General features: G+C 42.7%; 1 protein-coding gene across 2 annotated transcripts in view; it reads left to right on the plus strand.

Annotated features, from left to right (window-relative positions):
- The window catches only part of KCNH1 (potassium voltage-gated channel subfamily H member 1), a 407890-nt gene that overhangs the window by 25931 nt on the left and 355353 nt on the right, over positions 1-26606 (plus strand). For both annotated transcript variants that reach the window (XM_065936267.1, XM_065936268.1), the window contains exons 2-4: positions 4287-4410; positions 8587-8693; positions 25037-25165. In XM_065936267.1, coding sequence (XP_065792339.1) covers positions 4287-4410; positions 8587-8693; positions 25037-25165 — 360 coding nt within the window. The remainder of the gene's footprint in view (positions 1-4286; positions 4411-8586; positions 8694-25036; positions 25166-26606) is intronic.

The raw sequence follows: 26606 nt of genomic DNA on the forward strand, positions 1-26606 counted from the left end.
GTTCTCTTATAAGTCTTCTTCACCCACCCCCTTATCTTATTTTTGTTTTATGGATATATTATCTCTTGAGTCTTTCTGAGTCTACTTATTATGTGTGTGTGTTTTTTAATTCTTCTCTGTTTCCTAGTCATTTTCCCTCTCCTTTTCACTTTATTTTTTTGGTATGTGTGTTTACCTTTTAATTAATTTGCTTTTAGGGTGGCCTAAGATAGGAGTTCTAATGAGATGGATGAAACTGGAGCCCATTATACAGAGTGAAGTAAGCCAGAAAGATAAACACCAATACTAACACATATATATGGAATTTAGAAAGATGGTAGCAATAACCCTATATGCAAGACAGAAAAAGAGACACAGATGTATAGAACAGACTTTTGGACTCTATGGGAGAAGGCGAGGGTGGGATGATCTGAGAGAACAGCATCAAAACATATATATTATCAAGTGTGAAACAGATCGCCAGTCCAGGTTGGATGCATGAGACCAGTGCTCGGGGCTGGTGCACTGGGATGACCCAGAGGGATGGGGTGGAGAGGGAGGTGGGAGGGGGGTTCAGGATGGGGAACACATGTAAATCCATGGCTGATTCATGTCAGTGTATGACAAAACCACTACAACATGGTAAAGTAATTAGCCTCCAACTAATGAAAATAAGTGAAAAATTAAAAAAAAAAAAAAAAAAAAAACCTCTTACCAAAGTAGGTATAGAGAGAACATATCTCAACATAAAAAAAAAAAAAAGAAATGTAAACATATGTAGATAAACTATTATTTGTTCCTCCCTCTCAGCATATAGTCTTACTGGGACTTTACCCATGGAAAGTTCACTCAGTTTTACCCTCCTATCTAGGTCTTCTGAGATTATTACAGTTTTAGGCATCAACAAGAGAGAGAGTTAAACGCACTCGACTTCACAAACACTCAGGCGTAATTCAGTGAATTTTGTACTTATTTTAAGGCTTAGTTGCTCAGTTCAAGAAATGTGAGGGTTTTTTTCAGGGAGAGAAGACCAACATACAGAGTTTACCATCTCCAGAATAAAGTCAGAAGTCCCTGACACTCAAGACCATTCCCAGCCTGGTCTGTAGGCTCATCTCCTTGTCGTCTTCCCGGCTGCCCCGTCTGTCTGCATTAGTCTGCTTTCTGTACCATGCTGGGTCCTCTGCCTGGAATGTTCCCTTCCTCCCACAACTTCTTGAGTTCACCAAAGGCAGGCATCATATTTTCATTTCTATATCTATTGTTTTTTGTATCATCTGTGGTAGTTATATCTTAGGCATTGAAAATGTTTAACCAAATTTTACACATCCTTCCAGACTAGAGCAAGTTCATTCATGACCACCCTGAGACACCATCCTTCACCTCCCTTGAATAGATTAATCGTTGTATTCCCTGTTTCTTTAGTTAGTTGTATGCATGCCTATTCATCCTGGGAAGTTCCTGGACATGTATCATGTCTTATCAAGCTGGATATCCCAGGGTTTTACATTGTGTGTTGTACCTAATGGGAATCTGAAGTATTTATGTATGTCTGGGAGGGATAGAAGGAAAGACCAGCTATAGATTTTTATTAAGGGTGTATTTATAAGGCTAGCGGGTTTGTAGATACACTTCATGAAGGTGTTATTTTCTGTTCATTTTCAATATATCAAAGCATTCTCAAGAATGGATTAAGAGTAGATTACTGTGTACCTCATAAGAATGTGTGTATCACAACAGATATGTACATAGACATGTATCTTCAGCAAAGAGAAAGAAACTGAACAAATAAGTAATAGACACTCTCTAAATTCAATCAGGGGTTAGATCTTTGAAGCTTTGAATGTTCATAAAATGAATCCCTCCATGAGTTGAAATGCTCACTCAGGCTGACAGTAAGCATCGCTCTCATTGCTAATCACTAAGTAAATAAGCTCTTCTTTCATTTTAATTCTGCTACTTCTGACCATCGGACCAATATTGTTTTATCTGATGCTGAATCTCAGACCCTCTGAGGCTCACATTGGCTGCAAGTGCCATAGCCCATGGGGTCAGCAGTGTGCCCACATCACCACACCCAGGGATTCTCAGTGAGAAGTCTTACTTCCAATACAGAGGTGATCTCTGATTACTTGGAGCATATGGAAATTTTGAGTAAGAAATGAAGGAGCCATGGCACCTGCCCTAGACCGAGGAGCCAGGCTTAGGACCCCAGGTGGCCCTTGAAGGCATCTGCAGGCAGGGTGAGGGATGCAGCCCTGCTCTCACAGTGGGAAGGGGTGGATGAGCGTTCATCAGATGACCATCTGCCATTCCCGCTTGCATCCACTGGCAGAGGCTCAGGTGTGTGGGGCCCATCTGGCTGAGGTAAGGTCTCTCTTAGGGAAAGAAGCCATGCTACAGATCCTGTAGCTTTCAGCTCTCCTGGTGGTGGAGACCACCCAGCAGAGACATCACCCTTCACCAGGAGGGGCTGCAGCCGATGGTGAGGGCATAGTGGACCACCACCACCTTTTGGACCACCAGAAAGGAGTGGTATCCAGGTACACTGTCTGTGTGGCTGGAGCACTGCAGAGAGTCTTCTTAAACCTGGTGGCAGCTAAGCTGCCCACTTGAATCTAAAAGCTCTCAAATGTTTGCAAGTGTTAATAAACAAACCAAATGTCACAAAAAACACGAGTAGCTTACTGCATTTAGCTCTTTCTCCTGTGTCTCCTTCCTCTGCTCCTTCTCACATGGATAGGAAAGGATGATTGTCCATACTGTGAATAATCTGTAAGTGATGTGCTAGAGCCAAATTAACCTCCCAATTAAATGAAGGCATTACATGTCACCATTATTCCACTCCACATAGAGTACATGTATAAAACCCCCCTCTGGTTTACAACAAAGCAAGGGTCTGTATGGGTGTTCTTTGCTTCCTTTTGGGTAGGGGGAGGTGGGGAAGGGGTGATTATTCTGTGGAAAGGAAAGTATCAAGCCAAAATAATGATTATATTTAAGTTCTGGATGTTATTTGCTTAAGGTCTTGAAAAAAGGGATACTTGATTTCCTGAGCACAAAAGGTATTGAAGACTTTTGATCTTTAAAAATGTAGAAAATGGTGAGAACGTGCCTGACAACCAAACATATCTGGCTTACTTAATCCCTGGATCTGGAGTGAATGGTGGTCTAGTGCTCCATGAAAGAGGCCTGAACTGTGTCTTCTGTGGCTCCAGGATTTCAATCAGTAAGAAGGTTTGTCATTGCCCAGCATCTCGGTCAGGTTCCACAGAGCCCTGGTATTGGGGATCTAGTCACTTCCTCACCAAGAAGAAGGTGATATGTGTGTTCCAGGAGGCATTCTGCTGCTGTCCCCTTTGCCTCTCTAAGGAGGCCTTCTCCTCCATGGACTGGCAATCGCTAATCAGGGTGACAAAGGCCAGTTTGTCACTTCTGCCCAAAAGACTGACAAGCTAAGATGCTGGGTGGAACTCAGAAGAAATTACTTTCAGTTTCTCGCTAGCTCCAAGTTGGCATACTCTCCCTGAGATGAAAGATTAGGACTTGAATATGTCTTATGGAAATCAGTGGGTTTCTGCAGGAAATGGTTGACTGATTAAGCATGCTTCCTTTGGAGTACATTAATTTGCCGACCAAGGTCTGTCTAGTCAAAGCTATGGTTTTTCCAGTAGTCGTGTATGGATGTGAGTATTGGACTGTGAAGAAAGCTGAGCACTGAGGAATTGATGCTTTTGAACTGTGGTGTTGGAGAAGACTCCTGAGAGTCCCTTGGACTGCAAGGAGATCCAACCAGTCCATCCTAAAGGAGATCAGTCCTGAATAGTCATTGGAAGGGCTGATGCTGAAGCTGAAACTCCAATACTTTGGCCACCTGATGCAAAGAAGTGACTTGTTGGAAAAGCCTGTGATGCTGGGAAAGATTGAAGGTGGGAGAAGGGGATGACAGAGTATGAGATGGTTGGATGGCATCACTGACTCAATGGACATGAGTTTGAGCAAGCTCTGGGAGTTGGTGATGGACAGGGAAGCCTGGCATACTGCAGTCCATGGGATCGCAAAGAGTCAGACATGACTGAGCAACTGAACTGAACTAAACTGAACCTCGGCATTTGCTTTCCAAATATTCAGTCTTAGAGCTCTGTTCTTCTGTGTTCCTCAGAGGGCCAGTTTCCTATTCAAGAGTCTATTTTGGGGGGAAACAAAAAATACCTGGATTGGTTATTATTTATGTCCTCATTGAATCTCAATAATGTCTTGCCTCATGTGCCCTCTTCTTCTTCTCCTTCGTTTTTTCTTTTCAACAGATACTAACTTTGTGTTGGGGAATGCCCAGATAGTGGACTGGCCTATCGTGTACAGCAATGATGGATTTTGCAAGCTGTCTGGCTATCACAGGGCGGAAGTGATGCAAAAAAGCAGTACATGCAGGTATTTATGTTTGGGCTTGTTCTGTTGAACACTCTTTTGTGGTATCTTTTTGGAAAAAGAAAATGGCTTACTCAACTTGGGAATTTCCTTTCAAGCAGTTTCATTCAGGAATGGACTTCCCAGGTGGCACAAGTGTTAAAGAATCTGCCTGCCAATGCAGGAGACACAGGTGATGCAGGTTTGATCCCTGGGTCAGGAAGATCCTCTGGAGGAGGAAATGGCAACCCACTCCAGTATTCTTCCCTAAAAAACCCAATGGACAGAGGAACCTGGAGCGCTACAATCCAAAGGGTTACAAAGAGTCAAACATAACTGAGCGACTAAGCACATTCAGGAATACTTATCACACTGTCATCTCTAGTTCACACACTGTACTGGGAAAATGAAAGAAGGCCTATAACATGGTTCCTACAACTAATGAATTTACAGTCAGTGAGATGAGGGAAAACCTAGAAAAACTCAGGAAAATCATTTTATCGGTAAAATGTAAACTCGAAAGTTTGAGGTTTTAGGTGGAAATTATGTGAAAATTATAAGATTAAACAAAGTTAAATGAAGATGAAATAAAAATTTAGGTCATGAAATTAATTTTAAAAATATATGGTCATTAAAAAAAATTTTTTTTATTCTTTGGCCACATCGAGTGGCGTATGGGATCCTAGTTCCCTGATCAAGGATTGACCCTGTACCCACTCCATTGCAAGTGTGGAGCTTTAACCACTGGACTGCCAGAGAAGTCCCCGTCTAGCCATTTTTGAAGAATAAATACCATTTTGGAGACACGGGCCTTGCTCATAGGGCTTTTCATCAGAAAAAGAGAGGAGACCATGTTTTGCTGCCTTGCTGTTGTCACCTCTGCCTTTGGTCACTGATTCAAAGACACAAGTGAAGGGTGCTGGCAGCTTGGGTGTTTGACAGGCTTACTAGCCAAGCAGTGCCCTTGGGCCGTGCCACTGGAAAAGCTCCTTCGGATGCTGAGCGCAGCCTGTGGCCCCGACCCCGAGCTGTGTCAGCAAGGTCCAGGCTCCGCAGCCTTCCGCTCTTCTCGCTCTCTGCCTTCCTCAGGTCATCTGGCTGCAGTGGTGTCTGCGTGCAGGGGACTCATCTTCCTAAACCTGTGTGCTGTGCTCAGTCGCTTCAGCCATGTCTGACTCTCTGCCGCCCCATGGACCAGAGCCCACCAGGCTCCTCTGTCCTTGGGATCTCCAGACAAGAATACTAGAGTGGGTTGCCATGCCCTCCTTCAGGGGGTCTTCCCGACCCAGGGATGGAACCCACATCTCCTGCGTTGGCAGGTGGATTCTTTACTGCTGAGCCACCCAGGAAGCTCTTCCTAAACCTGCTAGATCCAAAAATGAATCATCTCCAAAGGGTGGAAAAACCCGTTCAACCCAGCCATAGTCTTTGGTTCTCAGAAGTTGCATATTCCTGGTATTAAATCAGCCAAGTAACTCATTTGGTGAAAAGTATTACATGTTTTGAAAATATTATCATTTTCTTACATCTTAGGTTTTGGGGACTGGGAAATGGAAAGTTTAAGCTTCCCTCAAAGTTTTAGAAATTATGACTTAAGTATTACAGTAGAATTCTTTTATATTCTTGATGTGCTCTTATCCTCTGAGGTATCTGTGTTTCTACATCTCTGTGTTCATCTGTATGTGTACAACCATAATCCGAACACATTGGGAGAGTGAGCTTCGCTTTCTAGTGTGGCTTGAGCAGTCTTTCCTTACCTGTCTTGCTTCTTATTGACTATCATCAAACACTTTAAGAAAATCAGATAAGAGTACTGGATAATTTTTATGCAGATAAGAGAATTATGCAGAATAAGAGATAAGAAATAAGATATTTCTCTGATGGTGTCCCTTCTCTAGCAGGAAAGGTAGCATGCCCTGTGTTAGCCACATCCCTAATAGCTCAGGGACCTTTGGCTGATTTCCTGCATTGCAGGCATCTGAAATCTAATGTCCAGACAAAGGAAACCTGTATCTACCGCTGAACTTCAGCTTGAAAAAGCACATAGAGTAGGAAAAGCTGGATGTAATGATGGCACTTCATTTGTTTGAAGACTCCATTTAGCAGGGGTTGATTTTACCTTGTGAAGGAAATTGCCAGCCTGTATACCATCACATCACTTAAATGGAGGTCACTTATCTAGCAAATCCATTCAGAAAGGGAAAGTGGGAGGAAGCTTAAAAGGCCTTTGAGCAACTGGCTAAGTGAAATGGTAACAGAGCATAAGTTTTTACCTCCAAAGAGAAAGAAATCCCCTTGTGCTCAGGCATGGCTAATTTAGTTTTGATCTATCCTTCTTTTTAAAGGTATTTCTCCAAGCGTGGTTGTCTCTTTTCCTGATTTATAGTTGGAGAACACAGCCCCAGAGCAGCGCATTACTTGAGATGGGCACATGGGAAACTACAGATGATTGACTTAGTGGTTTAGGAATTGTGCTTCCTAACTTCTGCGGTTCTTCTTAGCTCTGTAATTCTTTGATTCTGTGATTCAAGTCATCAAGAAAAAGCTAGGTTGCACAGCTAGATATGCACAATTTTAGAAGATGGGTTGTGTACTGTTGGGAAACCCATGCCGCTGCTTCTATATCACCTAAGCCTTGCGGGCTGAGTGTGGCCACTCTTCCTTGTTGGTGTCACCTGAAGGCCTAGAGGGGGACGTGCTCCCAGGGTCCACTGGCAGCCTTGTTGGAGGATTGCCTTTGCAGCCCCATCGAGGGATGGCTTTTCTGCTCTTGCCTTCTGTTAGTGTCCTGTGCCGTGGTTCACTCTGCCAAGTTGGTGGGGGGCATAACCCATGCCTAGAGGGATAAACCTTGGTCTTCAGATCATATTCAGTGTGAGGCCCAAGAGAGTGGATGGTCATGGCAGTTACTGCCTCACTGAGGGTCAGTATTACTAGACAGGAGCTTCTACTACCCAGTTTTTTCCTAATTTTTTTTTCATGCTGCTTATTAACTCTGTTAGTTTACTTTTCTCTAAATATGAAGAATGAAAAGTAAAAGTCTTAGTTGCCCAGTCATGTCCAACTCTTTGTGACCCCATGGACTGTAGCCTGCAGACGCCTCTGTCCATGGAATTCTCCAGGCAAGAATACTAGAGTGGGTGGTCGTTCCCTTTTCCAGGGGATTTTCCTGACCCAGGGATCAAAACTGGGTCTCCTGCACTGCAGGGAGATTCTTTACCATCTGAGCCACCAGAGTAACCCTTACTAACCTTTTTTAAACGTATTAACCCTTTTGGTTTATTTTTCTCCAAATGCGAGGAGTATGGAAATTAGAAAGAATTTGCAGAGTTTTATCATACTGATTTTTTTCAACCCAGTTCTCTGTTTTCTTTTTTAGTGGGGGTGGGCAGGAAAAGGAGCTGCAAAGACAGTGGCTGACTTGCTGAATCTTCTTTTCTTTCCTTAACTATATCTTGGTTAGAGCATCAAATTGTACCCTTTTTTCTTGTTCGATTGGTGACTTTTTGTGATTTTTTTTTTCCTATTCACTTGTTTATTTTGTTGGGAATTAGGAGAGGAAACAAAATCTGTAGTCCAAATTTATTCTCCTGTCCTTCTCAGGAAGTCTCCCAGAGTTGTATTTCTAAAATGCAGATTTGATTATGCAACTCCTTTGCTTGAAACCCTCCAGTGGCTCTCTTCGCCTTGTTTTTGGGATGAAGTTTAAATTACTTCACCTGGTCTGTAATGCCATGGTCTCTTCCATGGTCTGACTCCTGCTTACTTCTGTATATTATCAGTTGCAAATTTTCCCTTCAGCATCTACATTCCAGGCATACTGACCTGAACCGTATTCAGGTTCCAGAATTAACCTCCATCTCACCCCTGTGCCTTTTCAATGCTCCTTTTTTGCCTAGAACGTTCTTTTCACTCCTTTTCCCAGCTAATTTCCACCTGCTCTTTAGATCTCATTTCTCCTTGCCTCTGGGAAGCCTGTCTGACCACTCAGCACTCTGTGTCTACTGTTTGTATTGTAATTCCTGTGTAGGGCCATACTGTTGAGTAAATCTTTTCTGATGGCACACGTGTTTTCAGTGCGTGTGTATGTGTGTTTCACAGTGCATAGCACAGGCCTGGGTATAGAGCAGGTATTCAACAGATGCCTGTAGAATAACAAATACTTGCTCATCTAACTCGAGCTCTTTGGTTGCTTTGCAGTTTTATGTACGGGGAGCTGACCGATAAAGATACCATTGAAAAAGTGCGGCAAACCTTTGAGAACTATGAGATGAATTCCTTTGAAATTCTGATGTACAAGAAGAACAGTGAGTATTCAAAACTCAGTATTCTGAATCATACCTTGATGTGCGTGGAAGAGCATATCTACTCTTTCTCTATTGCTGTCCTGGGTTTTCTTTTCTCTCATCAGCTAAATGTTGTGGCTTGAAGCCATTGTGTACGTTGGACTAAATGGTTTAGATTGATGAGTTCCAGTTCTGCACAGGAGCGTTTGTACTTCTCACTAACCAGTTAAGACTTCTTGATATCTTTTCTGCCAAGAGTTAGTGTTTTTCCTATTGATTTTCTTATGATGAGTTGCTGCTTAAGGTGCTTGTAGATTGTAAGGCTGTTTTGCTGGGAGAGAGGAGGTGGGTCGGAGTCTCTGTCCAGTTCACCTTCATATCTATCTCCCTCTAGCACTTAGCACAGTGGGTATTATCAGTTGATTGCCCAATTAAGAATTTCTGAATAAAATTTTGTTTCCCTGGTGACCCCAGTTTTTTGTAAAAGAGGGTATTAATAGTCATATTGTTTGTATTGTTAATTTATATTTGTTTTCTCTATAATCACTTCTAAAAGTATAGTAATGAAGAATCTGGGCCAATAGCCATACACAAGTATAAAACTTACTTTTCTCTTAGAGGTTTCCTATTGAGTTAGGGAGATGAATTACATTAGAAGTATGAACAGTGGGCCATATGGAAGCATGGCAGTAACAGGGTGCAGGCGTGTTGAAGGGTGCTTTCTGTTTTTAAAAACACTATTTGCTTTGTAAAGAATCCTCTTCTTTATATATAGGATTGAACTAGGTAGGTCGTTGGTTCACTAGAAAATGTCCGGAGTGGCCCAGGTGGTGCAGGAGGAAATGGGTTTATTTTGGTGGCATTCAGGATATGTGTTTCACTCTGGAAAGCAAAGGGCACATGTGACTTTTATCCGGAAGGACCTGGGGCTTTTTTTTCAGTCTGGAGTGCTGGAGCAGACAACTGAGAGGGCTTTTTCCTGGGTGGCTGCTGCAGATGCTGAGCCGAGAGATTATCTTTGAGCATCAGCGAATCTGCAAGGGCTGGTCCCAAGCTTTCTGTCTAGAGCTGCTACCTTGCTTACTTCACCCCCTCAGCCAGGAGATCTAGTTCCTACCCTGCTACCTCCCCTAGTTCCTATCTTGAGACATTTTGCCAAATAGGGCTGAGAGGAACGAAGTGAAATACGGTGACCGGCTCTATGCCAGCCCTTCCTCTATGGGAACACAACTCAAAGCCACAGCTCTTCCCAGGAGCACGCCAACAGTGCCTTCTCATGGGAGAGGGGACTCTGCCTGTGTGCCCCGAAATAAGGGAGTGCCTTAAAGGTTTCCCACGCTGGCAGCTCTGTGTTCTGAACAGCGTGGATTTCCTCACGTCACAGAATACTAATTGGGATCCCATGAGGCGCTAGTGGTAAAGAACCCACCTGCCAGTGCAGGAGATACAAGAGACGTAGGTTCAATCTCTAGGTTGGGAAGATCCCCTGGAGTAGGAAATGGCAACCCACTCCAGTATTCTTGCCTGGAGAATCCCATGGACGGAGAAGCCTGGTGGGCTACTATCCATGGGGTCACCAAGAGTTGGACATGAGTGAATGACCAAGCATATATATACATAGCACAGATCATAAAGACAATGCCCTGCGTTTATATTTTGCGTCAGAGTTTTCAAGCTTAATTAGACTATGCATTTAACTTGCTCAAAGTCCACTATACATGTTGGGCACTAAAGAGAAAGAGAGGGATACAAAATTAAAGCCAAGGTAGCGATTCCACTTGCTGCTGTCTTCAGTGGACATTTACCCCAATCCTGTGGCACTAAAGTGTCTCATTGCACTAAAGATGATTCTGGTATTTCCACTTCTGTTCCTTAGGTAGACAAGGCCTATGCATGGAAGCAGGTCAATGCAACTCATGTTTTTACCAAATTATCAGCATCTCTCCCATCCCTGGAGGTTGTGCTGGGCTTACTGAGAGAGACATGCCAGTCCCCGGAGTGGCATGTCAGCCTGGGCACGGACTCTACATCATGGGTGATATGGAGGCATTCTCAATGGTGACTGAGGTCCTATGAAACTTTTACCTTAGCTTTGATTTTAGAAAATACACTCCATGAAAGGTATGACTCCACTTTATTTAAAAATGTTGATTCTCTAAGCCCAGTGAGGTAGGCGTGGTAGATGTCATCTCCATTGTATAAGAAGGTAAATTCCTCACTCAAGGTCATGCACAGCCAGGACCTGGTTTCCAGTGCTTTCTTATGGCCATTCTCTCCAGACTGGGTTAGATTTAGTGGGGGCACAGGGCAGGACCTCCACATATGATGATGCAACCCTGCATAGGGGACAACTGGAAACCAGTTTGTTTGCCGAGTCCTCAGCGTACCCTGACCTAAAATTGCACCAGTCCTGAGGGGTGAACTTCTCTTTCGGATTTACACAAGGATGTCCGGTGCGTCTGCAGGGGTTCTGTTCAAGGCTAGGTTTAGTTAAGTCGCTCAGTCGTGTCCAACTCTTTGCGACTCTTTGGATTGAGGCACACCAGGCTTCCCTGTCCATCACCAACTCCCAGAGCCTACTCCAACTCATGTCCATCATGTCAGTGATGCCATCCAACCATCTCATCCTCTGTCTTCCCCTTCTCGTCCCGCCTTCAATCTTTCCTAGAATCAGGGTCTTTTCAAATGAGTCAGTTCTTCGCATCAGGTGGCCAAGGTATTGGAGTTTCAGCTTCAGCATCAGTCCATCCAATGAATATTCAGGAGTGATTTCCTTTAGGATTGACTGGTTGGATCTCTTGCTATCCACAGAACTCTCAAGAGTCTTCTCCAACACCACAGTTCAAAAGCATCAGTTCTTCAGCACTCAGCTTTCTTTATAGTCCAACTCTCACATCCATACATGACTACTGAAAAAACCATAGCTTGGACTAGACGGACCTTTGTTGGTAAAGTAATGTCTCTGCTTTTAAATATGCTGTTGGTCATAGCTTTTTTTTCCAAGGAGAAAGTGTCTTTTAACTTCATGACTGCAGTCACCATCTGCAATGATTTTGGAGCCCCCCAAAGTATCATCTGTCACTGTTTCCCCATCTATTTGCCATGAAGTGATGGGACCAGATGCCATGATCTTAGTTTTCTGAATGTTGAGTTTTAAGCCAACCTTTTCACTCTCTTCTTTCACTTTCATCAAGAGGTTCTTTAGTTCTTCGCTTTCTGCCATAAGGGTGGTGTCATCTTCATACCTGAGGTTATTGGTATTTCTCCCGGCAATCTTGATTCCAGCTTGTGCTTCATCCAGCCTGGCATTTTGCATAATGTTTTCTATATATAAGTTAAATAAGCAGGGTGACAATATACAGCCTCGAGGTACTCCTTTCCCAATTTGGAACCAGTCTGTTGTTCCATGTCCAGTTCTAACTGTTGCTTCCTGACCTGCATAGAGATTTCCCAGGAGGCAGGTCAGATGGTCTGGTATTCCCATCTCTTTCAGAATTTTCCACAGTTGTGATCCACACAGTCAAAGGCTTTGGCATAGTTAATAAAGCAAAAGTAGATGTTTTTTTCTGGAACTGTCTTGCTTTTTCTATGATCCAGCAGATGTTGGCAATTTGATCCCTGGTTCCTCTGCCTTTTCTAAATCCAGCTTGAACATCTGGAAGTTCACGGTTCATGGACTGTTGAAGCCTGGCTTGGAGAGTTTTGAGCATCACTTTGCTAGCGTGTGAGATGAGTGCAATTGTGTGGTAGTTTGAAAATTCTTTGGCATTGCCTTTCTTTGGGATTGGAATGAAAACCGACCTTTTCCAGTCCTGTGGCCACTGCTGAGTTTTCCAGATTTGCTGGCATATTGAGTGCAGCACTTTCACAGCAACATATTTCAGGATTTGAGATAGGTCAACTGGAATTCCATCACCTCCACTAGCTTTGTTCTTAGTGATGCTTCATAAGGCCCACTTGACTTCACATTCCAGGATGTCTGGCTCTATCTAGGTGAGTGATCACATCATCATGGATATCTGGGTCATGAAGATCTTTTTGGATAGCTCTTCTGTGGTTTCTTTCCACCTCTTCTTAATATTTTCTGCTTCTGTTAGGTTCATACCATTTCTGTCCTTTATTGTGCCCATCTTTGCATGAAATGTTCCCTTGGTATCTCTAATTTTCTTGAAGAGATCTCTAGTCTTTCCCATTCTGTTGTTTTTCTTTATTTCTTTGTATTGATCACTGAGGAAGGCTTTCTTATCTCTGTTTGCTATTCTTTGGAACTCTGCATTCAACATGGGGCAGAAATGGACACAGATAGTGTTGACTTCTTCCTAGGATTCTGTTCTTTGCTGCAACTCCTCCAAATCCTACCCTCTCTTGAGGAATTTAGAAACTTTAAATTATTTTTTAAGTATGGAAATTTTACAGTTGCACCAAATTCTGTGCTTTTTTTTTCCCAACAGCTTCTTATTGACCAACTAAAATATACCTCAGAGATATTGTAGGTTCCATTCCACAAATTTTGATTTCCTAGTGCATGTAAAAGTTATGTTTACACTATAACTGTAAACATAGCTGTTTATTAAATGTGCAGTAGCATTATGTCTAAAAAAGTTCATATGTCTTCATTAAAATTAACTAATTAATTTATTGCTAAAAATTGCTAACCATCATCTGAGCCTTCAGTGAGTTGTAATCTTTTCGCTGGTAGAGGGTTTGAAATACTGCAAAAAAATTACCAAAATATGACACAGAGACATGAAGTGAGCAAATGCTGTTGAAAAAAATGGCACCAATAGATTTGCTCAATGTAGGTTGTCACAAACCTTCAACTTGTTCAAAAAAATGCAGTGTCTGTGAAGTGCAATAAAGTGAGGTCTGCCTGAACTCTGTTAGACCCTGGACTTGCTCCTAGGAATGCGGTCATGAAAAGACAGACCCAGCCTCGGCTCTTCCAGTGTTTGTATCAGTCTGGGGCAGCATCCCATAGGATAGAGCTGTAAGTGTTTTGATAGCAGCACACCTGGGGATTGTCCCTTCACTCCCAACATAGGAGGTCAGGGAGGGAAGTCTTCGTAACAAGCAGGAAATCCATGCAGAACCTAAAGGGTAGTGCTGAGTTAGGGAGAGAGAAGGGCAGGGAATATCCCAGGCTGATGAAAGGAATGTGTAGATAACAACAGCAGTGAGGGAGCACTGAAGTTTGAAGAGACATTCAGAACAGCGCTCCTCAGACTTAGATGTGTATATGAAATCACCTGCAAATCAAAATTCGTATATTTCTATTCAGACAGGTCTACCAAAGGGCCTGAGATTCTGCTCCAGGCGCTGCCAGTGCCGCTGGCCCAAGTATCACATTTTGAGTAGCAAGGACAGAAAACAGCTACAGTGAAAGCTGACTTCCATGCCTTTCTCTTTTATGGCACCCAATGGAGTGCCTGACACAGAAGGTGCTCCACCTGAATTGATGGAGCAATATCTCTTGAATAAATGAGGAGTCACCAGTGAAGCTGGAGAGATTGGGAAGGGCCAGTCATGCAGCCACATTTAAGACTTTAGAATTTATCTTAAGGGTAGAGGTGGTGGGACCAGAGAGTGGGGTGAGGGGCATTGAGGGGTTTTAAGCAAGGTTTATTTTTTGTTCAGTCACTAAATTGTGTCCAACTCTTTGCAACCCCATGGACTGCAGCATGCCGGGCTTCCCTGTCCTTCTCCCAGAGTTGGCTCAAATTCATATCCATTGAGTCAGTGATGTCATCCAGCCATCTCATCCTCTGTCATCCCCTTCTCCTCCTGCCTTCAATCTTTCCTAGCATCAGGGTCTTTTCCACTGAGTCAGTTCTTCACATCAGGTGGCCCAAGTATTAGAGCTTCAGCTTCAGTATCAGTTCTTTCAATGAATATTCAAGGTTGATTTTCTTTAGGATTGACTGGTTTGATCTCCTTGTGGTCCAGGGGAGTCAACTCTAGCACCACAGTTTGAAAGCATCAACTCTTTGGCGCTCAGCCTTCTTTATGGTCCAACTCTCACATCCAACATGACTACTGGAAAAACCATAGCTTTGACAATACAGACCTTTGTCAGCAAAGTGATGGCTCTGCAGGGTTAATTGTGTATTAAGCAGATTTTCATTTCAGAAAGACAACTCCATCAGAGAGTGGAGATGGAATACAACATAGGAGACAGGAGGTGGGGGACTTGTTAGGAATCACCCCAGTGACAAGATGGTTGTGGGCTGCTGGGGGAGGGATGGGGAAGAGGCAGTTGAGATAGAGAGGTGTCTAGGGAAATGGGAGGAGGCTGAGTGTAGGGACTTGGCTGGTGTTGCTTTCTGATGGGCAAGTATCTAGCACACAGTCGTGCTGGAGGAGGCGCTTGGCACGTGTTTACTGAGTGACTTTAAAGCAACCTGACATTTACCAAGAAACAAATGGCTGACCAACGAGTGACTCAGAGCAAGCGCTTCAGAGCCAAGGAGCAAGCTGTGTGAGGCTGAACTGACCAGCAGTGGCCTGGGAGGAACAGATTGAACAGAGATGGATGGGAGGAGGGGAAGGAGGAGGCCGAGTTTGCAGTTCCTTTCACAATTTGTAGTTCAGAAACCCTCAGCCTTTTAAAGCTGTTCAAGGTCCCCTGAAGAAAAAGTCATTCCTTTGAGATTTTAAAATGTGAAATGTCATTATTTAAAGGAATTTTTTTTCTCTGATATTTAAATTGGTGATGGGCTAGTCTCTAAGTCATGTCTGACTCTTTGAAACCCTATGGACTGCAGCCCACCAGGCTCTTCTGTCTGTGGAGTTTCCCAGGCAGGAATACTGGAGTGGTTGCCACTTCCTTCTCCAGAGGATCTTCCTGACCTAGGGATCAAACTCGGGTTTTCTGCATTGGAGGCAGATTCTTTATGGACACCAGGGAAGCTGGAAAACACATATGAAGGCTTAAAGAAGAAAATCAATCACCCCAAAGACTCAAAGACTCCAAGAAATACTACCATACTTTACACTTTTTGGTGTTTTGTCTTGCAGATGTTACATAATTGAAACTTTTCACATGTATGCAGTATGAAATCATACCTTTAATCTTTTATCATGAAAACATCATAAAAATATCCTTATAAAAATTCCCCATTAGTATAATATAGAAGGAATTTTATTAATACTTCCTTTATTGTTGGATATTTATGAACTCTAAATTTTCTTGATTAAACACAATGCTGGCATGAAAATCTTTGTGCAAAGGTATTAGTTGACATTCTGAAATATTTCCTAGAAGTTGAAAATTACTGTGTCAAAGAATGTGAACCAAGGTTCCTGAGACATTTGCCAAATAGTGTTCCAGAATTGAACCCATTTCCAAGTTCACTTGCAGCCTGTGAGTGTCTGACTCATTGAACTGCTCCAGCACTGAATATTGAATCATTTTAAAAGATCTAATTGCCTACAATTACAGTTCTTTTTTTGTTTAACAAGTATTTTTAATGCAAGTGTGACTGAAGTATTTTTTATTATTTCATATCCATTTAAAATTACTTTTTATATTAATTGTTCAGATTCTTTGCCATATGTTCCATTTAATTCTTGTGATTTTTCTCATTGATTTTCCTCATAAACTTTTAATAAATTGGTTTGTGCCTCCCCCCCACTTTCCACCCCCCCATTAGTATTTGCAAGGACAACTTTGTAGAAAAGATCTACTATTGACAGGCATTCATATTCTTGTTACCTTTGGGGGAGTTGGGAATAATTATCAGAAGGCTTCATGGTGTGTTTTGGAATGAGTGTGTGGAATACTATTATGTATCTTGGAGACTGGCTTATTTGAAAGGTTTCTATTGGGCAGTCTAATCAGTAAACCTGGGCCTTTTGGTATTGCTATTTTTTTTTTTTTTTAGCATTTTTTTTTTCATTTATTTTTATTAGTTGGAGGCTAATTACTTTACAATATTGTAGTGGGTTTTGTCATACATTGACATGAATCAGCCAGTATATTTTGTATCGTTCCTTAATTCATTCTCAGTATGCGGAATAAGTTTCTTACATTAGTGACAGTCATCATTCATGAACTCATTTAGCAAATATTTAGGTGGTCATTTTTGTGCTGGTCAACTAGTTTCTCCATTTTTCAAGGAAGAACGTTAAGAAGTATTAGCCATGAGTGAAAGTACTCCACCCTCAGGCCAATACTCCCTAGCAAGTGACTTACTCTGCAACTCATGGTGTGACTAGGAGCCTGGGTTTGGAAGCCGTGGATCAGCTTCTCCAGCAGAGAAGCATGAGAAAAGGCAGCTTAGAGCCAGGAGAAGCTGCCTGCCAGTCCTTACTGTTACCTACTGCGGGCCTGTAGGTTTGAACCAAAGAGATCCACATGTGAGAAGTCGATTCTGCCTTGAGGGGGTGGCGATCTAGATGTCAAGACAAATCATCTCTTGCCTAGTTTGCCAACAGATTGCCTTTTTTTTTTTTTTTTCTCAATTCAATTTGGACTGCTCTGGGTCTTCATTGCTGCGCTCGGACTGCTCTCTAGTCACGGAGCGCAGGTTTCTCGTTGTGGTGGCTTCTCTTGTTGCTAGCACTCAAGGGCATGCACGCGTTTCAGTAGCTGGGGCTCCTGGGCTCATGGGCTCAGTAGTTGTAGCGCACAGGCTTAGTCGCCCTGAGGCGTGTAGAATCTTCCTGGATCAGGAATCGAACCTGTGTCCCTTGCATTGGTAGGCAGATTCTTTACCACCGGACCACCAGGATGGTTACCACTGTGACCACCACCAACAGTTTGGTTCATTTATTTATTCAGTACTAGAAACTGTTTACATATAAGGGATATTGATCCTAAATCACACACATATTGAAAGCCATTTTGCCTATTAAATTTTTTCTCTTTAATTAAAGACTTTTAGAATACCGTATCTGTTGTTGTTCAGTTGCTCAGTCATGTCCAACTCTTTGCAACCCTATGGACTGCAGCACGTCAGGCTTCCCTGTCCTTCACCATCTCTCATCTCAAATTCATGTCGATTGAGTCAGTGATGCCATCCAACCATCTCATCCTCTGTCATCCTCTTCTCCTCCTGCCTTCAATGTTTCCCAGCATCAGGGTCTTTTCCAATAAGTCAATTCTTCCCATCAGGTGGCCAGTGTTTTGGAGTTTCAGCTTCAGCATCAGTCCTTCCAATGAGTTATCAGGACTGATTTTCTTTAGGATGGACTGGTTGGATCTCCTTGCTGTCCAAGGGACTCTCAAGAGTCTTCTCCGACACCATCTTTACATTTTTTTCTCTTTGATTAAAGATTTTTTAAATACCATATGTAAATTTAAAAATGTTTGTCAGTCTTTTTCTTTATGGTTCTAACCTTTATATAATACTTAGGAAGCTCTTCTCCTTGCCTAAATAATAAAAATATTCTTCCATTTTCCCTTCTGGTACTTTTATAGCACTATTTGTTATCATCAACCTCTTTCTTTCCAATTGGAAATGCTCTTTTTTAAAATGCTAAAAGCTCACATTCATGTATTTGTGTCTCTCCTCTTTTTTTTCAGGAATCTTTTTGTGACTTATTAGCTTTGTGAGTTTGGTTAAAGTGCCTTCCCACTTGTGTTCTCCGTATTTAAATTAAAGATAATGTCACAGTACCAGTGCCACCTCACAGAGTTGTGAAAAGTAAACCATGATGTGTCAGGGTTTAGCCCCATTGTAAGCACTCAGTAAATGTTATTGTTTTCATTTTTGCTTGTTTTAGGGTCACTGCCATTGGCTCCTAATTACTATAGTAAGTAATCCCTGTCATTAGTTTTCTTTTCAAAAATTTCTTGGCTGTTCTTCCATCTTTATTTTTCTACTTGAATTGAATGTCAATTCATCAAGCTCTAAGAAATACAAATGAAAAAAGAAACAATTGAGATTCTGATTGAAATTGCATTAAATTTATATATTAAAAGAAGAAGTTTGACATCTTACAGAATTGAATCTTCTCACCTATAAACAGTGTAACTCTCTCCTTTATTGAGGTTCTGTTTTTTTGCTCTTCAATCAAATTTAAATTACATTGAGGTTTAGGCACTGCATTTTCTAGCTTTTCCCTTGTTATGGTTGCGACTAGCCCTTTTCCTTATGAACAGGTGAAGGCAGCTTTGGATTTCCATTAAACTCCTTAAGAAACATTCTCTTTTACAGTCATATAAACACCCCTGTGAGGTGAGATCGAACATTTCAACCTTATAGATGAGGGAAGGAAGGAGGGAAGTAATAGTTTTATTATATATCCATGTATCAGGCATTTCCACTTAATCCAAAGTCGATCTTGTGGCTCAGTGGGTAAAGAATCCAACTGCAATGTGGGAGACCCGGGTTCGATCCCTGGGTTAGGAAGGTCCCCTGGAGAAGGAAACAGAAACTCACTTCATTATTCCTGTCTGGAGAATCCCATGGACAGAGGAGCCTGGCAGGCTATAGTCCATGGGGTCGCATAGAGTTGGACAGGACTCTCACACACTTAAAGTAGATCTAACGTAGATCTACTCCATTACACCAGAGTAGTAAATCTACTACACTAAGGTAGATCTAACACACTAAAGTAGATCTATTATCCCTGTTTTACAAATGAGGAAACTGATTCTGAGGGAAGTTCAAGTGACATGGCCAAAGCATACAATAAGTGAAGACGGGGCTCAGACAGAGGGCTTGGGATTCTGAATGAGGTGTCCTGAAGACTAGTGGTCACGACTTCCCCTATCCTTTCTCACCTTCTCACACTTGTTGTTTGTCTCAGTAAAGTTGACCAAAACCCTGTTGGTCTGTTTCCCGGGGCAGACTGCCATTCTCTAGTTTCTGGACTCATCCCAATGGCTCAGCACGGGCAGCCCTTCCCAAGGGCCATTCACAGTGGCTTGGGGGATTCTGTTGCGTTTGAATGTGACCTGGGGCTTCCCAGGTGGCGCTAGTGGTAAAGAACCCGCCTGCTAGTACAGGAAACATAAGAGACGTGAATTTGATCCATGAATTTGGTCAGGAAGATTTCCCGGAGAAGCGAATGGCTCCCCACTCCAGTATTCTTGCCAGGAGAATCCCATGGACAGAGGAGCCTGGCAGGCTACAGACCATAGGGTCTCAAAGAGTCAGATATGACTGAAGTGACTTAGCATGCACACATGTCATCTAAATTTGAGTGTGGCCTGGATGCCCGGCTATGGAAAGTACCTGAAAGGATGTCCAGGGTCAGAGGGAGACTGATGGAGGCCAAAAGTCCTGTCATACACCTGCATCTTGCTGTTTTGTTATCTGACTGTTGCGGTTGAGAAGCTCTATAGTGAGATAAGGTTGTCAGGTTCATTAGTGCACAATGCAAGGGAGCAACATAAGGGATGACCATCACAGAGTGGCCAGAGGAGGAGCCTGACCTGGAACTGCCCTTCCACTGAGCTGCAGCCAGAAAGGAGCTGCAGCCTTTGCCATCAGTGGCATCTGTTTCTCCTGGATTTGTGTATTGATCTTCCTTTAATAGAAAGTTTATTATTGACCCTTGGTTCTTTTCACAGAAAAAAGACATTAAGTACTTACTTTTTTTTGGTTTTCCCGTGGTAGCCACTTGGGTGAGGAGGCAGAATTTTAACCTCTTGCTGATTTTGTGTGTGGGTGTGTGTATTTGTGCATTCATTGTCTCTCTTGTATCTTGAGGGAATAAGTCCTGCTCTAGAATCTGGGCTCTAGAAGAGATTCCCAGAGGCCAACTGCTCAGGCCTCTGCCCCCAGACAGGTCTTCATCTGAATGGAGACAAACATTTCTGAATATACCCTGGGTGCATCTGGAGGGTGTAAGGGAACCTGAGTGGGTGGGGCTCCAGGCTCTGGATATCTCATGTTTGCTTGGAAGAACTGTTTCCCATATTGAGACTTTGAGTAATGTTTCATTAGTTAAAAATGCTTTACTCTCATGAAGTGAAAGGTTAAAATGACTGGTCTGTGCTACCTAGGAGGGACTCATATTCTCTTTTGGAAAAATTTCAGAAATGAAAAATTTGAACCCATTCTTCTTGCTTTCATAGATTTTTTGGCTAGTGATATTCTAGGGGAGTGAGAGAGGCAGGTCTGAGTAACTGTGAAGACAATGGAAGTAGGATTTCTTTCTTTGAAATTTAGTAGGCATTTCTAGAGCTTGTTGTGTTTTCACAGCTCCAGGCTGGCACCTCCTGGAGCTGAGCAGCATAGTCGCCTCATATGACCCCATGGGCAACACTGCTCTGGATGGCACTGGACTAGGGATGCAGTACCATGAGACAGGAAGAGATCAGGTCTCTTGCCTTTGGAGTTTGTTGTCATTGTTCATTGCTAAGTCATGTCCCACTGTTTTGCAACTCCATGGACTGTAGCCCACCAGGCTCCTCTGTCCATGGGGTTTCCCAGGCAAGAATTCTGGAGCGGGTTGCCATTTCCTTCTCTAGGGGATCTTTCCAACCCCGAGATTGAACCCATGTCTCCTGCATTGGCAGCCAGATTCTTTACCATGAACCATCAAGAAGCCCTAAAGAAATAGTCCTTAACTGTTAAGGTTTGACGGGGGTCAATAAACAACGTTTTCTTTCCATGTCCATGATCAGAAGCAATTGAGAGAAATTCAGGCATTAGGAAGGTTCAAATATCACCTTGATGACTGGTAAATCTGACCCTAGAAGATGTATTTTATATCTGTGGGAAGGTGAGTTTTTAAAAGTGAATACTAGAATCAAACAGACTTATCCACCCAACACAGCTATCTACTAAAAAAACTTAGTCACAGTCTAAAAATTGAGTTATTTTATTTGGTGGGAATGTTAAGGACTCCAAATCCAGGGGGTAGAATCTCAGTAGCCCTGAGAAAACTGCTCTGAGGAGGTGGGAGTGGGAGTCAGGTTATATACAAGTTCACAACAAAGTGGGAGTCTGACCATCAAAGATTACTGCTACATTGTAAGGAAAACCAAATATCAAGCTAAGGGATTTAGCTTTCTATGTAAGAGAAGATGCAAGCCTCTGAGCTCACTGAATTCATTCCGTTCACATGTACCTAAGCTATCTAGGGCCAAACCCTGGCTTAAAAAAACTTTTTTTTTAAATTTCTCATATCCTGTCCTCCACTAAGCCCCCCAGCTCTTCAGCAATCACTGTTAGGGGTGACAGCATTTGCTGGATTGCAGGCCCTTTGGGGAGCCTTCATTCACTCAGATGGTAAAGAATTCGCCTGCCCATGCAGGAGACCTGGGTTCAGTCCCTGGGTCGGGAAGATTCCCTGGGAAAGGGAATGGCTACCCACTCCAGTATTCTTGCCTGAGAAATCCCATGGACAGAGGAGACTGGCAGGCTACAGTCCACGGGGTCGCAAAGATTCAGACACGACTGAGTGACTAACACCTTCATTCACTTATGGTGGCTTGGAACTGCTGATGGCTGTAACATTTCTTGCCCACCGATATGGCAGGACATACTTCATTTCACACAGGTAACACGAGGGAAGCACAGTATTCTCCTGCCAACTATTTCCCTGCCCTCTGACCTCTCCCCTAACATTTATAGTATGGGGAAGTAGAGTAGAATGTTCCCTAATCTCTTATGACAGCAGAGGAGAAAAAAGTGGCCAGGCTACACACGTCCAGTTCTTACCCCCATATTGCCAACCCAGGGGAAAGGTCTGGAGTGTTACACTGAAGGACGTCCCTCCACAAAAAACACCAGGAATGGGAAAAGGAGGGCTTCCCTGCTGGCTCAGATGGTAAAGGATCTGCCTGCAATGCAGGAGACCTGGGTTTGATCCCTGGGTCAGGAAGATCCCCTGGAGTGGGGAATAGCAACCCACTCCAGTATTCTTGTCAGGGGAATCCCATGGACCAGGTTCCCACCCTCAACAAGCCCAAGTGATCAGCTGGAGAGGAACTCTTAAAGTAATAAATACCGACTATATGAATTTTTGGCACAAGAAACAGATTTGGATATTGAAAAGGAATGATCAGAATAGTGCATGTTAGTTGGGGAACATTTCTGGAAGGAAGCAACGGGCCGCTTGGTAGAGAGACGGGCACAAAGCTTTAAATGTATAGAAATGGGGGAAAGTTCTTGAGGAGCTTGAACTATGGTAAAATGAAAAAGGCCTCCCAACGTGACAGATACAGTGGCTCTTGTGACCTGGGAGACGTGGATTAGTGTCAGCAGTCTAAGTGGTCATAAAGATTAGATGGCACAGGCCCAACTGGAACAAGTTCGCAGACACCAGGCCAGCTGGTGCAGCGCCGTGGAAGGCCCACAGGCGGCAGTTATGACGGGGGTGGTTCTGGGGATTCCAGCGAGAGCAGGCACCTGGCATGAGACAGCGTGAGTGGGGGGCCTCTCTTCTGACTTATTACTAGTTTGATAAATCGGGTTGATTTCTCATTTACCCAGCTGAAAGAATATAGCTTTTAGCTTAGTTTTCTTTAGAGCAAAAAGTAAAGTGGTTTTTTTTTTTTTCTCTTTGTTATATCAGCTAGGATACAACTGAGAGCTGTGTGTATGTAGGCTCAACTGGTATGATGATTTTTCTTGAGTTTTCTGTTGCTTAATGGAAAGTGGGTTAAAATCCACTTTGGGTTCTAAGGAGGATCCTGGGAGGAATAGTAACACAGACCTTCCAAAAACAGTGGACAATTCAGAGACCATATATTTCTTGATTTTGGAATTACTATATGATTTTTTTTTTCTGGTTGTGCCATGCATCTTGTAGGATCTTCGTTCCCCAACCAGGGATCCAACCCTGGTCCTTGGCAGTGAAAGTATGGAGTCCTAACCACTGGACTGCCCAAAACTGATTTTCAAGACACATTTTTCTTAGGGTGACATTATGGTGTATTCTAAGAGTACCCAGAAACTGGTATGTAAAAAGGGAAGGGACAATAGAGGTTTAAAATTAATTGTGGATGAATAGAGAGACAATCAAAATTTAAGGAGAACTTAGTCCCGTCTGATCCATTTGCTACCTGTTTGACCATACATGGTGGGGTTATTCATGGTGGGGTTATTAACTTAACTGTTAAGTTAAATTGATTAATCCTAGTGTTAATCAGAGATATTTGTCTGTGTCATATAGTAGAGAGTTTGTTGTGACTGTAGGCAGAGACCTAGGTGACCAGTTGAGAATGTATTTCCATCTGCTTGCTGTCTCCTAAAAATAAAATAATGAAGGTAAAATGCTGAGCCCAGTGCCTTGTGCAAAGGAAGCTTCTCTAAGACTTAACAACATGGAGAAATATCTACTGTATTTTAATTTGAAAATGGTTATAGAATGGTATGTAAAGCAGTATCCCAGCCAAATAGCTGTTTAGTTCTTATAAGCCAGATGGTGTTTTGGGAATTAGGTGCAAGAACTGGAGGAAGCGAATCTACCCTTGCTTTTACTCTTGCTGTTCTACCCTTGCTGAATCTACCCTTGCTGTTTAGTTTTCTCATACAGGAGAGGTTGGTGTATCTTGCTATGGTGTCCTCAGGAGATAGAAAACATCTATTTCTTTTCCTTCTTTATTTTTTTGGGAAGTCAGAGACTAATTTTGTGCAGATACTTGTCCAGAGATACGAGAGTAGGTGACCTCTCTGAAGGATCAGTCACATGAGCCCGGGCCATCTTCTCCTCCTGGGGTTTAGGGCAGTGCTTTGGGAGAGCCTGTTTATCCCTCACTTTAGTCCAGGAGCAAGGTTCATAAGTTGAAATGCATTCACCGAACCTTCTAAAGCACTAAGTAATCGCAACCCAAACCTCTCCGGAGACCTCCCTTTCTGCGGAAGCCTTGACTGGGAGAATCGTGGTGATTTTCCTCCTTTCTTAGCGTGTCCTCGTTTTGCATCGTGTTGGACCTTTGAGATTTTTATTCTGGGGAGAAAGACTTAGAAATGTAGTTTCTAGCCCATGGTCAATTAAGCATTTGAGTCAGTGATGGGTTTCCCAAACCAAATTTTGGCACCGGAGCCTTCAGTAATGGAAATTTGAGTTCTGTGGTCTGCTGACCGTGGATGGTGCCACCCAGCTGGCCTGCACTCCTTTGCTTGGTCTCTATATGCCCTAAGGTAAGTCTTCAGGTCTCTGTACCTCAGTTACTTCCGTAAGATCAGGAGGCATTTCCAACCCATTTTCTAACCATTTGACAAGGGTTGAGAAATCTGAACTTACAGAATTATTTGAACAGGAGAACCTCCCCCACTGAGTAGTTACTTTGAAACTTTTATTCCAGCAAGAAGAAAAATTAGTGGTGTAAAACCCCAGAACCTGAAGGAATGAAGCCATTCTAAAAGTGAATTGATGTTTGTGCCAATTCGTTCCCAAGGCCTTATGGAAGTCCCTCTAATGAGAGTGCAAATCACTGACCAACCTTTTGGTATTTCTTTCAGGGACACCTGTGTGGTTCTTTGTGAAAATTGCTCCAATTCGAAATGAACAGGATAAAGTGGTCTTATTTCTTTGCACTTTCAGTGACATAACTGCTTTCAAACAGCCGATTGAAGATGATTCATGTAAAGGTTTGTAATTCTGATTTGTACAAATACTTTTAAACCTTTTTTATTTTTTTGCCTACAGTGTGACTCTTTGTTACAGAGAATTTGAGGTTGCCACAGCAATCTCTGCACAAGAACCAAGACTTAATTTGTGTTGGGTAAAGCATTGTATCATTCTGGAATGCATTGAGGGAAAAGAAAGTGAAGAAGAAAGCTTTGGTTAGGAAGGTATTTTAATCAGTTTCATACCCCTGGAGATTAACCCTTTCCAAGTAGACAGAAGAAGGTAATTGGGCATCTCTGGTATCATTGGAACCTTTGCAGGTTTTCACATGACAGATGTCAGTTAACCAAATGAGTGGCTCATGACCACATTCATCTTACTTCTATATACACTTCTTTAAATTTGACTGAGTTCTAGCATTCTCAGAGTGTTAAAAGCATATTTTAGTACATCACTACCTCTGTGGTTGATTAAGTCTGTGGCTGGTTAATTCATTGGAAACATGGCATTAATGAGGCCAGAGTCTTCAGTAACATTCCCATATGGGTCATTTAATCAGTTCGGGAACCACAGATTTTAGCACTCACCTCAGCCGTATCACACACACGTATTGTTTGAATAACGCTGGGGACCTAGGAGAGGAGACGACTCAGGATTTCTAGAACATTGATACTCCTGAAGTGGTCCAGCCCATTAGGCTGTCAAACCCAGAAGTCTGGAATTAGGACATGTCAGAGCACTCTTTTCCAAGATAGCCAAGAGGCCAGGAGCTCTTTCTCATGGCCGTATTTCCTGGCTGGGCGGCTGATTTTCCAGTTCTACCTGAGACCCTGCTCCTTGCATTTTTCTGAGATGCAGCAGAGAGATAGGAGTGAAGTTCAGGGAGAGTAAAACTGGGGCATATTATCCTTGATGTGACAAAACTGTGATTGTTAAATGCCAAGAAAGGAAGAAATAAAAAGATTTCCCTGGCGGCTCCCTCTGGGGCTGTGTCCTCTGAGGGTGTATAAAGTCCCACTACGTTTGGATGCTCATTTTTATAGAGTTCAGAGCACGGTGCTGTGCATAGCAGTGCATCCTATTTTTTTTTTTTTTTTTAACTATCTATAGCTCAGTAAATCAACGACAGCCTGCCTTTGGGTTTCAAGACCAGAGCAGATGTAAATAAAGTCTCTCCACTTGTCTCGGCCTCCTGCAATCTCCTTTTCTCCTGCAGATTTGTGATTCCCTGATTTCTGGTTTCTGACTCGAAGATTTCTCAGGGCAGTGGCTATCATAGGGCGATAGACTCACTCATAATGCATGTCATCCTGTTACCATCTAGAAAGGGCGTTCACTTTTTTAACCGGGTAAACACATAAATAGCATTTTAAAGATAATCTGATATTTTGACACTTATTTTTGCAAGTTTTCTCTGAAAAATGTTAACTAGGGGATGTGGTTGAGTCAGAACATTTTCTT

The sequence above is a fragment of the Muntiacus reevesi genome, chromosome 5 (genome assembly GCF_963930625.1).
Source record: "Muntiacus reevesi chromosome 5, mMunRee1.1, whole genome shotgun sequence".
In the NCBI taxonomy this organism is placed as follows: Eukaryota; Metazoa; Chordata; class Mammalia; order Artiodactyla; family Cervidae; genus Muntiacus; species Muntiacus reevesi.